The sequence below is a fragment of the Teleopsis dalmanni genome, chromosome 1, assembly GCF_002237135.1.
Source record: "Teleopsis dalmanni isolate 2A chromosome 1, ASM223713v2, whole genome shotgun sequence".
NCBI classification, from domain to species: Eukaryota; Metazoa; Arthropoda; class Insecta; order Diptera; family Diopsidae; genus Teleopsis; species Teleopsis dalmanni.
The window spans coordinates 158,608,987-158,624,731 of NC_051846.1; the positions used below are offsets into that span (position 1 = coordinate 158,608,987).

The following is a 15,745-nucleotide window of genomic DNA, read 5'->3' on the forward strand; positions in this document are numbered from 1 at the left end:
TTGTCTTGCTAATAAAACTTTTAGTAGATAAGCTTACTTCCAATACTACAAAAATATTTCAATATGTAGAAACAAAAGCAGATAAAAAATCGTATAGATGGTATTATAAATTTATAAAATAATAAATAAAACAAACACAAGTAAAATATTTAAACAGGACTTTAACTAGAACATATAAATAACCGTCCCTGGTTAAAAAAACGAGTGGATATGAAATCTTTATAGACGACATTAATTAGCCTATATAAGGAATCGCGACTGGTATATTTGGTTATGTCCGAATCATGCAATAATAGGCAATAAATATCAAAAGTTAAGAAGAAAAGAAAACAAATAGGATATATATTTCAATTGTATGACACAGATAAATTTGGTTTAAAAAGTCCCAAAATTCTCTTCATTAATAATATTTTTCTATACGTGACTTCAAATCATCAAGGAGTTCATAATCAAATAAATAAAGAGCTAACACTTTAAATGTAGACGTTTTTTTAATTTCGAGGGGTAGAATAGATAATTACATTGATTTGATTTTTTTGATTGAAGTACCATATACTTCCTATAAATTTAATACTATATACAAGTTATTTATCAACTCAGTCGATATACTTCAATAAATATATAAAGAATAAATATATGTTTTAGTTTTTTATTATTATCACTTTAAATAAATTTTATATTAGAGTCAGAGTATGACACATTCATAAACTAAAGCTATTTCAGTTCTTGTCTACAATGAAATGACAATTTTAATTTTCGGTGTTCGTATCTTTAAAGAAATCTAAATCTTCAAAAACTCTCATTGTACGTTTTATTAGATTGTCCTTAAATCTCCAAATATTCGGATCCATAATAGTTAAATTCAAAGTATTCTTATCATCTGGCTCTCGGTAATGTTGGAGCTGTGCATCGGTAGCATTCATATCTAGGTTTCGGCAACCCAACCAACCCAAACTGTAATGATTATGTAGTGTTAACGCGTATTTTGTATTATGTAAACATTTTGTTGCAAAGCCAATATGCATGTGTTTCTCAATTCTCTTTACATGTTGCAACATATAAAAGTAGTTCGGAATATCGGTGGAATAAGGCGGTTGACCTTCATACTTCGGGTAATAAGTGTTTCGAAAACAGATACCAGCAAATGTTTTACAATTAGGACTTTTAAATTTCTCACCATATTCAACAATATCATACCAAGATGTCCAATTACCAAGTGGCATAATCACTTCATCAATATCAATACCCGCCACATAATCATATTTATATATGTTCCGATAAAAACAATCGTTGTATGGAAACATTTCGTTTAATATCATATTTAGATAATCCTCCTTCATAATGTAACGCTGGAAATTAGCAAAGACCGGCTCACCGCGTGCATAAGAATATGGATATACCCTAAGAAAACCCTTTTTCTTATAATAATCAATCACTTTTGTCGCATTTGGATGTACAGCAAGTGAGTAAGCAATAACTTCTTGGGCACCTAGTATTCGCATCATTTCCATCCACTCCACTAAGCGTGCGGATATATCTGCAAATGGAAACATGAAACCCTTAACACAAACCGCGAAACCACCTTTCTTTCTTTTGCCTAATGGTGGTTCATAGATGACTTTTAAATGATTTGTAGCTTTATCACACTCTTTATTTACAATGGATATACTTCGTGGTGCTTCGGAAGCTTTCTCTTTAGGCAGTATACAGGTTAACATATGTGGATACAAGTGATTAAATTTATTTCCCCAACCCTTAATCCATACAACTAAATATTCAGTTATTGGCACAATCACAGGTTCCTTTTGTGATTCGAACCAGAATTGACAGTAATTCGTATTGAATTTCTCTTCAATTTGGTTTATCATCGCAAAAATGCGTACTACGGGATGTTTTGGAATATCGGTGCGATTATCATAGTATGCGGCAAATAATTCAAATGTTATATTCTTATTACTGTAGTGTTGATAAAAATTATTATGGAACTGTATTTCAAGTACTTCCGGATATGGAGCACATGTGGTATTTAAACGAAAACCTCTGTAGCGATTTTTCACATGAAGCTCCAGTGGCAGATTAGGTAATTCTTCATTTACCGCTTTCACCATTTCTTCAAAGGTGGGTTCTAAACAATAATTTATTAGATATTAAACATTTTAAAGCACTTAATTTTCATTACCTCGCACTGATGTATCCAATTTCAGTTCTTGCGGATATATGAATTTGTGAATTTTTGTAGAAAAATTGATAAAACCGAAATTCAGTAATATAATTGCAACAAAATTAATGAAAGTGATAAATGCCAAAATCTTAAATCCGTGTTTTTTAAGCATTTTGTTCTTAAATTAATTACAATAATTATTATATAAAAAAATTAAATGATAAATGAATTAAAACTTTTTTCGGATTTTTTAGTAACACACTTTCTTAATCGCAATTTAGCTGATAACTAAACATTAGAACATTTTCTTACCTTTACTTAATTCAACATTTTTTGAAAACCAAACAAAAACAATCTAAGTCAAGTTACCAAAATATTTTGTTGATATATCTTTGTTTATCAAAAATCTTTATTTAACATAAAATGCAGACTACGCCAAAAAATTCGCTCAAACTGACTACAGTACTTGATTGAATTCTGGAAGAGTTACACATTTATGTTGATTAAGACAGAATTATCTGAACTGACACTTAAGACAACGAGTATTTACTTAGTTAAACAAAGGTCTGTAGAGAAGTAAGATTTGAAGTACTTGAAACATCTGTGTAAATTATATTTCTTGCAATATTTAAATTGAATACCCGATGATATTGAAATCGAATTACTAAATGGTTTAATAATTTCAAAATATTTTAATACATCAGGTGAACAATTAGTTTAGTTTCTTTTGGTCTACTTTCAATTCCATTATAAATAAACTCAAAAAAAATAGTACTAAATTGCATATTAGTACTATTCACAGCGACTATAATGCGTGCAAAACATAACACTTCTAAACGCCTAGCTCGCATTCTTGGACGAGGTTTCCGAGATTGGTAAAAGCTTTTATAGGCATATATTATAAGGCAAGATACTTATTTTCATAAGGCGGGTGCAGATGTACTTCACTTAAGTATTTGCACTAATCATTTCATTACAAAAATTTAACACTAGTTTCTTGAAAAAGTGTACACGTTTTTCAATTTATCGGTTTAAATTTTAGCAAATTAAATTAATTGCTAATTTATTGACAAAACTGTAGACTCTTTGCGTTTTCCTAAACAAAACTATATTTTTAATTTATACCTTTGATATTGCCACAAAAAAGTTGAAGTCTGCAAACTGCACAAAAAAATTACAAAATACATATATTAAATTAAAGCATAAAAATTCTTGAAAAGTATAAAAAACCTAATCCGATATTTAAAAATCATTGGAAGTAGTCCAATGATTAAAGATAATACGACTCAATAGGTTCAATAGCAAATAGGTTAGTTCAAACTTTTAAAATATAATTTATAAGAATAAGTTTCAAACCACCTTTAAATTTGTATAAAAATAATATGTATTTATATATATTTCTGTTTAATGAGCACTTTTTATTCTTATTTTTTAATAACCTGCTTTATAGTAAAACGTTAAATACACTTCGTATAAACCTCTTCATTCTGTGACATCTCTGCAAGTTAAAATATAGTCTTAACTTGAAGTTTTGCATTTACTTTTAACTAATAGGAAATAAACTTTAAAATATATATATATAAATATATATATATAAGTACCTATATCTATATCTATAATATACCATCCCTGAAACAATTTGAAACATTTGAGTAAACTACAGTTGTTTTATTTAATAATCCACTCTTGTAGTGACAGATTTTTTGTTGTTTATTTAACAAAACCTTATTTTCGCGTTTATTAAAATAATCAGTAATTTAAACTTACTATTAAACTTTCTTTATACGAGTATATAAATAGATTGAGATGGAGTTATGAGAGTCACTTTTAATTGATTGCGTTCATATAGAAGAAGTACAACTTCTGTCCCTGTACTGACACAAGTAATAATGATAAAAACACAGTCCAAATGTGAAAACACCAAAAGAATGGGGAAAGCATACTCCTTCTGTTAAATCGTTTATCTGCTTTTACAAGATGAAATAATCTACAAATACTGTTGAAAGATAACTTATCGGTCGTTGTCAATATTCCACTATGCCACCAATAGTGTTTCCATATTCGGACAATTCACAAAAGAAATATCTATACAGTACAGGTTAGAAATTGAGATATTGAATTTAAGACAATTAAGTTTATTGCAATAATTAACAAATCTCGTAAAATTCTGCCATTATAGATTAATAGGTTTCTGGATTACTTTTAAGAGCTACATGTTATTGTAAATATTTTTTACCACTAAAACATTTTATTTTTTCTCATTTTAAGCAACATCACGTTCTATATGAGTTGGAAATTCTTAGCATTTGTGCTATTATCTTTTAGCACAAATGCTACTGAATTGTAGTATTAACTAAATATATAATTTTGTATAAAGATCATTTTATCTAGTGTCTTCTTTAACTCATTGACAACAGAGTAAACAAAGCAATCTAAATTGTATGAATTTATGAATGGAGAATACGTTAAGTATGTTTCTTTCTTTGGTTATCATTACGATGTTGACTAATTTTAGAAAATTAATTTAAGCAACTTCTATATTTATCTGAGACGTATAATAATTGTTAATTTCTCCAATTTTTTTTTTTGCAATTTTTGCACATTGCCGACTATGTTTTTGTAAAATTAACTCTGTTAGTAGGTTTTTTCCCAGCAATCAACTCTACACACTAGCGTAATGTATCTTTCCTCATAAAAGATAAGTAAAATAATATGAATTATCAATGGCGTTAGCTGAAGTTACCATATTACAAACTGTTCTGGTAGTAAGTCAAACATATTTTTCTTTTTATTTAGGAGAGATAAAGGAGATTTCAAAAATGTTACACCAGAAACGTAAACCAGATCTTGAACAACCCAAAATTATCAACCAGTTTCCATAGCATTACACACTATAAAATTACCTTTTATGCTTAAATCTTATAAATTAAGAATGCTGCTTATCTGTATTAGAAATCAAAATATCACGACTATATGTAACCAAATTACTCTAACATATTATTAACTCAAAAAATAAATATGTTATTTCTAAATCAATTTACTTTCTTCTGGTTTGTACTGCCATAATCAAATTTTTCCATTATCTCGAAGACTATTAGTCTACTTCTACCTTATTTTTCTTATCTTATGTTCTAATTTTATATAAGACTAAGTTTTTATAAAAAACCGCCATAACAAATATTATATATCCATATAATTATTGTAAATAAAATATAATATAAATAACTTTTACTATTTCTAATAACTATTTGTAAATCTTGAAAAGTAGAAGAGCTCTCCACTTCAAGCACTCTTTAGTCTACAAAAAACATAAACTAACTAAACTAACAATAGAATGAAAAAGTGATAATAAAAGATAAGTATTTCATCTTTTCTTCGGCTTATAATGTCAGATATGTATTACAGAATCTCACACTTAGCTCACTACAAGTATTTCCAGAAAAAAAATTATTTGATTAACAAATAAAACCCGTGCTATTTGACATCAATTCAACACTTGATACTACAAATTTCCTTAACTCAATGACATACTCTTTATATTTTTATGCCACCATATATAATCATCTTGCTTCTGTTTTTATACACATTAAGATAAAACAGCGTATAATATATATATATAAATGGAACAGTTACTTAATTATATACAATCTTAAAATATCTTTTTCTAATCTGAGCATTTAATTTATAATCAAAAAGGTTTGACTAGTACTTTATTACAGTTTCACAATTGCATGTAAATAATTTATACAGGGTGTTTCCAGAAAAAAGCCCCTAAGTTCTTAGTCGAAGATATAAAACAATTCCTTCCGTACTCATAAACGTCTATCCCAAAAATTGATGTTGAAATGATAAACTTATAACAACTTATAAATAGAAGGAATTGAATAGTAATGCAGAAACAACAACAAACATTTTAATTTTCTTATATTGCGAAGTACTCATCATCAGTGATCTTAGAAAATATTCGAAATTTAATGTAGTTTATAGTCCCTTTGACAACAACTGCCCGACTTAACACTCGTGCCTGCCAAATTAGGATCGACTAATCGTGTTTTTCTACAAGTAGCCAATATATATATATATAATATATATACAATTATTATTGAATAAATAACTTAGTGGTAGTCTTACATAAAATTTTAATAAATTTTGCACAAACGGGCATGCGGATTTATTTACAGATTTCAGCAGAGCCGGCTTTTTAAGCAATATTTTCCACTTCGCTCTACGCCTATATAATCATAACTTGTTAATCAAGTGAGAATATCTAAGAAATCAAGAATATGCTCTAACAATTGATAAGATTGTTCTATATTTCAATCATATTTACATTATTAACATTACATTATGTACATACCTATATAGTACATGCGCACGAAGTTTATATTTTATTGACAGATTTTTCGAGTGGTAGTGAATTGCAACAACAAAATTTTATTATTTTAATTAATTGAAGTTTTTGCTAAGGTAATAGTTGCTTCGAGTATTGCCATGTACCCATCATCAGTGGTCTTTTGGAATCATGTCTTATATTTAATTATTCGTAATTATTTTTATTATTCTTTAAACAGCAAGTACGAAGGTTTGAACTCGTACCCAGACAAATTCTATTGGTAAATGTTCATATTTAATTGATATAAGAGTAAATATTGACCTCTCAACTAATAACTAATAACTGCCAGTAAAAAAGAAGAAATTGACAAGGTCTATAGGATTTATATTTCAAAATCAAAATTTATTTCTGTCAGGAAGCATAAGCAGAAAATTTTTAATGACGGTGGGGTAGGTGATAAACTAATCTTATATTGAATTAATTTAAAACTATATAGTTCAGTTCTAATTTGGAATTGGCTTAATTGAAGTAAAGGACAAAGACCTGTAGTACCTCATTTGATTTAAAACACGTCAGAAGGTAGTGCGAGATAACTTTCAGTAGGTAAGCATTTTCCAAACATTGCTAAGATACTACTATAGAAACTAAAGCAGCTGAAATGTCGTTCAGATGTTATTATACAAAATATTATTACTTGATAAATAATAGAAATATATGTGTAATTTCTACACACGACATTATCTAACCCATATAAGAAATCAGCATTTTGATTATGGTATATCCGAGTCTCGCAAATATATGCAGTTATAAGAGAATCCAGTCAAAATGTCAATCAAATATTGTATGTTTTAACTAATTCACATATGTAATTAATCAACTTGATTTTGTTTTTTTGATTGAAGTACTATTTACTTCCTATAAAGTCATCGCTATATTAAAAGTGGTTTACAAATTCACACAAAATACTTCAATAGATATATAATAAATAAATATAAAATGTTTTAGTTTTTATAAGTATCACTTGAAATAAATATTATATTACAGCCATTATATCACACATTCATAAACTAAAGCTATTTCAGTTCTTGTCTACAATGAAATGACAATTTTAATTTTCGATTTTCGTATCTTTAAAGAAATCTAAATCTTCAAAAACTCTCATTGTACGTTTTATTAGATTGTCCTTAAATCTCCAAATATTCGGATCCATAATAGTTAAATTCAAAGTATTCTTATCATCTGGCTCTCGGTAATGTTGAAGCTGTGCATCAGTAGTATTCATATCAAGATCTCGACAACCCAAATAATTCAAACTGTAATGATTATGTAGTGTTAACGCGTATTTTGTATTATGTAAACATTTTGTTGCAAAGCCACTTGGCATATGTTTTTCAATTCTCTTTACATGTTGCAACATATAAAAGTAGTTCGGAATATCGGTGGAATAAGGCGGTTGACCTTCATATTTCGGATAATAGGTGTTTCGAAAACAGATACCAGCAAATGTTTTACAATTAGGACTTTTAAATTTCTCACCATATTCAACAATATCATACCAAGATGTCCAATTACCAAGTGGCATAATCACTTCATCAATATCAATACCCGCCACATAATCATATTTATATATGTTCCGATAAAAACAATCGTTGTATGGAAACATTTCGTTTAATATCATATTTAGATAATCCTCCTTCATAATGTAACGCTGGAAATTAGCAAAGACCGGCTCACCGCGTGCATAAGAATATGGATATACCCTAAGAAAACCCTTTTTCTTATAATAATCAATCACTTTTGTCGCATTTGGATGTACAGCAAGTGAGTAAGCAATAACTTCTTGGGCACCTAGTATTCGCATCATTTCCATCCACTCCACTAAGCGTGCGGATATATCTGCAAATGGAAACATGAAACCCTTAACACAAACCGCGAAACCACCTTTCTTTCTTTTGCCTAATGGTGGTTCATAGATGACTTTTAAATGATTTGTAGCTTTATCACACTCTTTATTTACAATGGATATACTTCGTGGTGCTTCGGAAGCTTTCTCTTTAGGCAGTATACAGGTTAACATATGTGGATACAAGTGATTAAATTTATTTCCCCAACCCTTAATCCATACAACTAAATATTCAGTTATTGGCACAATCACAGGTTCCTTTTGTGATTCGAACCAGAATTGACAGTAATTCGTATTGAATTTCTCTTCAATTTGGTTTATCATCGCAAAAATGCGTACTACGGGATGTTTTGGAATATCGGTGCGATTATCATAGTATGCAGCAAACAATTCAAATGTTATATTCTTATTACTGTAGTGTTGATAAAAATTATTATGGAACTGTATTTCAAGTACTTCCGGATATGGAGCACATGTGGTATTTAAACGAAAACCTCTGTAGCGATTTTTCACATGAAGCTCTAGTGGCAGATTAGGTAATTCTTCATTTACCGCTTTCACCATTTCTTCGAAGGTGGGTTCTAAATATAATTTATTAGATATTAAACATTTTAAAGCAATTAATTTTCATTACCTCGCACTGATGTATCCAATTTCAGTTCTTGCGGATATATGAATTTATGAATTTTTGTAGAAAAACTGATATAACCAAAATTCAGTAATATAACTGCGATAAAATTAATGAAAGTGATAAATGCCAAAATTTTGAATCCGCGTTTTTTAAACATTTTGTTCTAACTTTAATTATACTATTAATAATTAGTAATTGTAGTTATAATATTTTTTAAATAACACAAATTAAATGAATTAAAATTAGTTGCCGATTTTTGAGTAACACACTTTCTTAATCGCAATTTAACTGAAAACTAAATATTGGAACATTTTTTTATTTTTATTTAATTCAATATATTTTCAAAACCAAACAGAAACAAGCTGAGTCAAGCTACCAACATATTTGTTGATATATCTTTGTTAATCCAAAAACTTTATTTAATATAGAAGCAGACTTCGCTAAAAAATTCGCTCAAACTGACTACAGTACTGGAGTCCTAGAAGAATTACACATGTAAGTAGATTAAGACAGAACTATCTGAACTTACAACTGAAACAACGTGTCTTTATTTGGTTTACAAAGTGAGAATTTGATAAGTGAGAATTGAAGTATAATGAAGGTCTGTAGAATTGAACTTTTATAATATCAAAGTATCTTAATATTTTACAACAGATCATAAACTAATTTAATTTTTTTTTATCAGGTTGTTAAAAGATAAGAAAGCTTTTCTTTCTATAAAAATGTCGTTTTTATTTCTTAATGGGATTTTGAAAAATAAGTCAGAAAAGTTTAGACTTAACTTTCCATAGAAAATCAATTAACATTCATTGTTTTCTTAGAAACATCAACACAATATGTATATTTCAATGTGAACATATTTATTCAATTTATAATTACATTATTTAAGAAATACGATTAAATACGACTAATATAATATATTGAATAACTTGTCACATAACATAATATGTGATATCATGATAAGTTAGTATCGCTTATCATAAAAAAATTTTTATCGCAAATTAAATAAATATATATGTTTTAATTAAATACGACATCAGAATATTCTGAATGAAAACTATTAAAGCTTTCATCTTTAAAATTTTTTAAAGATTAAAATGATAAGAATGTACACTTTTTTGCAATTGATTTTGTAGTTTGGAGCTTTCCACACCTGACAGGGGTGTATGTCTCGGATTTTATTATGAAGTGTTGTTATAAGTAAAATCCTTTTCATAAAAGTAAACGAAGAGCAGAGCAAATATCTAATAAAATAAACCAAAAATTAAAGCAAAAATAAAGTGGAATAATATATTTATTAAAACTTCTGCCATAATACAAAAGAATAACTAACTTTATAAGGACATAAGAGTCAATAGTCAATAGTTAATAGAAGGTTAACGTCAATGGTTAATAAAAGCCTTCGTATAAATACACGAAGTTCCCACCCATTTACTTTAGATAACAGCACAATCGACAATGTTAGCTTTTTCAATAACCTAGGCTGCACCATGGCTGTCAATCGCGGATCTGCAGAAGATATAGATGTTAAAGCAGTAAAGCGAGAAATGTTTTCGATCGATTAAAAAAAGTATGACTATCGAATCAGATTTCAAGATCAATAAAACTGAAAATCTATTCATCATATGTTAAATCTGTCATGCTCAATGGTATCGAAGCTTGGCGCAACAACGCCAGTGAAATAAAAAATATTTAAATTTTTAATAACAAATATCTACGAATCATCTGTAAAATATTCTGGCTTAATATAATTAGCAACGAAGCGCTCTGGCAACTTTGTAATAAAAAATAAATTAAATACTGTGTAATGAGAAGACGCTGGAGATGGATTAGGTACACACTCCGTAAAAACCCTATTAATATATCAAAAGCCACATTAGAATGAAATGCAGTGGGTAAACGAAAACCTGGCAGACCACGTAATATATGGAGAAGGTCATTGTTAGCAGAGCTTAAATCTACAAGACTGAACTGGTCACAAGTAAAATCATTATCTCTAAACAGAATAAGATATTGTAATTGAATTAAAATATTATGCTTCCAAGTGCATTAAAAAATGGGGAGAAACAACAAAAATTCCAAGGCTAAAATTCAAACTGAACCGAATCGTGTTGAAGACCTCTTATTTTAATTTGTGTAAACGTTCCCAAGCGGACCACAAAATAGAAGCTATATCTTTAGCAAAATCAAATGTCATATGTCTTCTTATTATTCATCTCACACAGCATTGAGTTCTGTTCAATAATTATACTTTTTCTTCTTAAAATTAGCAAATACTTATTCCTCCATAATTGTTAGTAATGGAATCTCTTTACTTAGTTTTTTGACCAAAAGACTCTTTCACAAAAACACCAACTGTTAGATCATCTTTTTCATAAAAGATGATCAGTAATCTGCTCATAGCCTTACTGCTTTGCTTTGACGAAACCTTTCATTGCCAATCAATTTTTCTGTACCTGGACTTATTAACCCAAACTATTGCTTTTGCTCTACTGTTAATAAATCAACATTTATGTCTACTATTCCTCTCTCTAATAATAATAACAATAAATATAATATTTCACTAATTGCTTTAATATTATAGTTATATATTGGTATAAAATATGTTATAGATATAATATATTTAATAATACTGTAAGACTACAATAAAAACATATTTAACACAAATAATATTAAAAATATATAATTTTAATATAAAATTAATACATAAATGTAATGTATATAACATTAAATAATATACATTTAATAGCATAACATAAATTAAAATAAATTTTTTCGTTTTTGAAATATAGGTACCTACTTTTATCCACTATTCTTATTGATTTAATTATCAACTTTTTATAAAACCCAGTTTACGAAAAACTTTCACTGAGCGATCCAATATTTGATCCTTAAATCGCATAATATTTGCATCTATTACAGGCTGTTCCAGCGTATCTTTATCGTCTGGTTCCCGGTAATGCTGCATTTGCACATAAGTGGAATTTATATCTTTCGCACCACAACCCACCCAGCTCAAACTGTAGTGGTTATGCAAACTTAATGCATATTCCGTGTTGTGTAGACATTTTGTGGCCATCCCTCTTCTCAAATGTTTTTCCACCCTTTTTACGTGTTGCAACATATAAAAGTAACTTGGAAGATCGTTATAATAAGGCGGCTCTTCTGCATATTTTGGAAAGTAAACATTCTGAAAACAATATCCTGCATTAGTTGAACACTTCGCATCGGCATCTGTAAGTTGTTCCCCGAATTTTATTATATCATACCAATTGGTCCAATTACCAAGTGGCATAATCACCTCATCTACATCAATGAGTGCTATGTATTTGTATTTGTACATATTTCTGTAGAAACAATCGTTATATGTCACCAATTCGTTAAGACGCTTATTAAGTCTATCACTTTTGATCAAAAAACTCTGTAAATTCGACAAGTTGGGTTCGCCTCTTGCAAATGTATGTGGCCGTACATCTATGAAGCCTGTACTCTGATAGTAATCCAAAACTTTTGTAACATTTTTATGTGTTTTATATTTATACATAATAATTTTATCTGCACCAAGCAAACGCAACAGTTCCAGCCATTCAACAATACGTGCTGATAAGTCCTCGAAAGGATACATTAATGCTTTAACACAAACGGCAAAACCACTTTTTGTTTTTGGTTTTTCTGGTAATTCATAACTTATTTTTAAATTATTTGTTGCTCTGTCACACTCTTCTTTCACCAAAGACACAGTTATTGGTATATCATTCATATTCTCTTCAGGTATAATACAACTTAGTAAATATGGATAAACACTTCTAGCTGAATTGCCCCACTTTTTATACCAAATGGTCTTATATTCAACTATTGGTATTATTACTGGCTGGGTTTTATTTTCATACCACAACTGACAATAACTCTTCGGAAACTTTTCGTCTATTTGATTCACCATACTTAGCACGCGTATCAATGGTGCGCCTGACACATCCGTTCGATTGTCATAATATGCACCATATAAAGCAAAACTAACATTTTTATTTTCAAAATCTTGATAATACACATTTCTGAATTTTATATTAAATAATGTAGGATACGGAGCACATGTCTTGTTCCAACTTTTAAATCGACTTGCGTACAAAAAATTAAGTGCCAGTGCTGGAAGTTCCTTATCAACCGCATTGACTATATCCTTATCATCGGGCACTAAAAGAATATTTAAAAAATATTTTGATCAAATTTTTTATCACTTTATTTCATCTTTTGTTTGTTTTGTTTTTTTTTTTGTTTGTTTGATTTCTGTATACCTTCTCTTCTATCCAAAACAATTTGCATTAATTTATTTTCTTCTCTTAAATCCCCATTGATGTATATAATTAATATTAACAAAAACACGAGTAAAATTATGATGAGTAAAAAACTGCGAACCAAGTACTTCTTGTGAAACATTTTGATTGAATCACCTCCAGAGAAAATCGATTTCGTCTACCTTTGCAAACGTGAATGGATTGAGTACTCCACTTGTTGAGATAAGTAGTAATAATTTTCACATAGTTCGACACTTAGTTAATTATTTTTAAAAAATGTTGAACCACTTATAATTTTATTTTAACCACTACAATGTTAGGAATTTTTGGTTTATCTATAAAATGCGTCAAAACGCACTTCCAGTTGTCATTGATTGTACTAATGTTTTGCTATAAATAGTTCTAGACACCCCAAAACAATCAACTCGAATGTGAATTTGCGATTTCGTAGTGAGTTTGTATTAAACTATTGATGCTCCGCTTGGGAGAAATCCAGAACATTCGCATTATCGGGAGAATTTTTACTCAATTTAGTTTAGTAAAATAATTACAAATGAGCTTTTTGATTATTTCAGTTAGAGGAAGTTCGTTTACGACTATGTATGTATGTTTATTGCCACTGATACGGAAAGATTACCAAACTTTATTGATGTTAAGATAAAGAACTACTAAAAAATATGTTCATTAGTTTTTAATTGTGAAATCAATAGGAAAATTTTGATTTTTAGGAACAAAAGCTTTACATAATTGTTTATTTAAAACCGTTTATGAAACTTATCAAAAAAAGTTGATTTACTTGCTCACATACATAACATTACCAGTGATTTATGTGATTATCTGCCTTAATGACTCAACACACATATTAAAATAATCTACCGATAGAAGTCCCTTTTGGAATTCTAAAGAATTTCCAATTGTACCAATTGAAGTTATGTGTTTGGCACAACTTTCTCTTTTGTAAGGACCGAAGCCTATCAATACCTCTGCTGAGAAAGTAAATAAATACAATCATACTACTATTCATACTACATCACATAAGTTGGAGTTTTAACCACAACCTCGTGTCCAATCTAAATTGGGCAGAACAGCCGAAGCTGCATGCACTGACCCCCATAGTACCAGATATACACCTCCAGTCTGATGTCGCAAGTGAAAACTGACTCACTATCATTTATACTATGGTGCCGAAATTGTAATCGCCTTAGGCATGCATTACCTCGGGAATATTCTAACTCCACTCTCGCAAGATAGTTGCTCGTATACCATCAGTCAATGTCATACAAACACAAGATCAGGTTAACAATCAGGGTTGGATTAAAAAAGGTTATACGTACATCGACTATTACGAGGCCATTAACGAATCATTTGTAATACCATTTAGAGAAGAATTGGATTTGATATATTAACCGACTATGTTCCTATGGGAATCCAGAACTCTGTGATATTCTATTCAACTCAGAAAATCCTTATTAATTTTTGAATAAGTTAAATGAAATTAATAATTATTTGTTATTAAATTTTTATCTTCATATATGTGACTGAAAATAAAAGACAACACCCTAAATATATTTTATAAAAAATACAGTAGTGGCTATAAAAATTGTTTTAAATATTTATATAAATTTATATATAAAGAATGTTTTTATATATGTGTTAAAATTTTAATCTTAGAACTTTGTATATAAACCAACTCAAATATATATATAGTGAATATATATATTTCAACTAACATTATTTAATTGAATTTAAGTTAGGTTTTTGTGCGCACTTTATTTTGTGAATTTTATAATATAAATGTATACTAGCTGACCCAGCGAACGTTGTTTCCCCTTGCAATTAATTTTCCTGGCGTTCGTTGCGTTGCTCTTGACTTTCATTAGCACGTGTGATTGTATCCTGGTTTCTTACATTTTCATTGTTTTCTGTCGATCTATTTAACCGACGGTTCTAGAGTAATTGTGAATTCGGACTCCGTCGACCAATATTTCCTCCTCGTCCACGAAGACGTGGCATTATTTTTTGTACGTTATTTATATATTTATATATATAATTCTTTTTTTTTTGTGTGTGTTCAAGTGAATTCAACTATAATTTAGATTCACAATTTGATCCACTGGATAACGGTTTTTTAATTATTATACAGTTTTTTGGTATCCATATACATTTATATTAGACATTTAATGCAACGGCAGTTTTACGATTCATTTTAAAGATTTTAAACTTTTTAAACAAATCAAAGTAAGCATGAATAAATTTTAAGTTTCTAATATAAATGTGTATGGATACCAAAAAATAAAAAATTAATTAAAAAGACATTATCCAGTGGGCCAAATTGTGAATTTAAACCTTCCTTGAATCCACTTGAACACCCACAAAAAATTTCATCAAAATCGATTCAGCCGTTTAGGAGGAGTTCACTGTCAAC

At 28.9% G+C, this 15,745-nt stretch overlaps 3 protein-coding genes across 3 annotated transcripts; all 3 read right to left on the reverse strand.

Annotated features, from left to right (window-relative positions):
* Positions 1–692: 692 nt before the first annotated feature.
* On the reverse strand, positions 693–2,271 carry LOC119668924. Its single transcript, XM_038078611.1, has 2 exons — positions 2,180–2,271; positions 693–2,125 (listed from the first exon to the last, which is right to left on the reverse strand). Exon 2 carries the CDS (start codon positions 2,106–2,108, stop codon positions 750–752), a length of 1,359 nt encoding a protein of 452 aa, XP_037934539.1. The 5' UTR covers positions 2,109–2,125; positions 2,180–2,271; the 3' UTR covers positions 693–749.
* Positions 2,272–7,602: 5,331 nt separating this feature from the next.
* Positions 7,603–8,961, reverse strand: LOC119666555. The gene has a single exon (XM_038075837.1). It carries the CDS (start codon positions 8,959–8,961, stop codon positions 7,603–7,605), a length of 1,359 nt encoding a protein of 452 aa, XP_037931765.1.
* Positions 8,962–11,807: 2,846 nt separating this feature from the next.
* On the reverse strand, positions 11,808–13,456 carry LOC119668933. The gene is made up of 2 exons (XM_038078623.1): positions 13,321–13,456; positions 11,808–13,219 (listed from the first exon to the last, which is right to left on the reverse strand). The coding sequence occupies exons 1-2, from the start codon at positions 13,346–13,348 to the stop codon at positions 11,859–11,861; spliced, it is 1,389 nt and encodes a 462-aa protein (XP_037934551.1). The 5' UTR covers positions 13,349–13,456; the 3' UTR covers positions 11,808–11,858.
* Between the last annotated feature and the right edge of the window lie 2,289 nt (positions 13,457–15,745).

Bases quoted from the DNA above. Each gene is read 5' to 3' on its own strand.
- LOC119668933 (XM_038078623.1), bottom strand. From the start codon at position 13,348: ATGCAAATTGTTTTGGATAGAAGAGAAG. The intron at 13,220-13,320 runs GTATACAGAAAT...ATATTCTTTTAG, and splicing joins TGTTTTGGATAGAAGAGAAG to TGCCCGATGATAAGGATATA.
- LOC119668924 (XM_038078611.1), bottom strand. From the start codon at position 2,108: ATGGTGAAAGCGGTAAATGAAGAATTACCTAATCTGCCACTGGAGCTT.
- LOC119666555 (XM_038075837.1), bottom strand. From the start codon at position 8,961: ATGGTGAAAGCGGTAAATGAAGAATTACCTAATCTGCCACTAGAGCTT.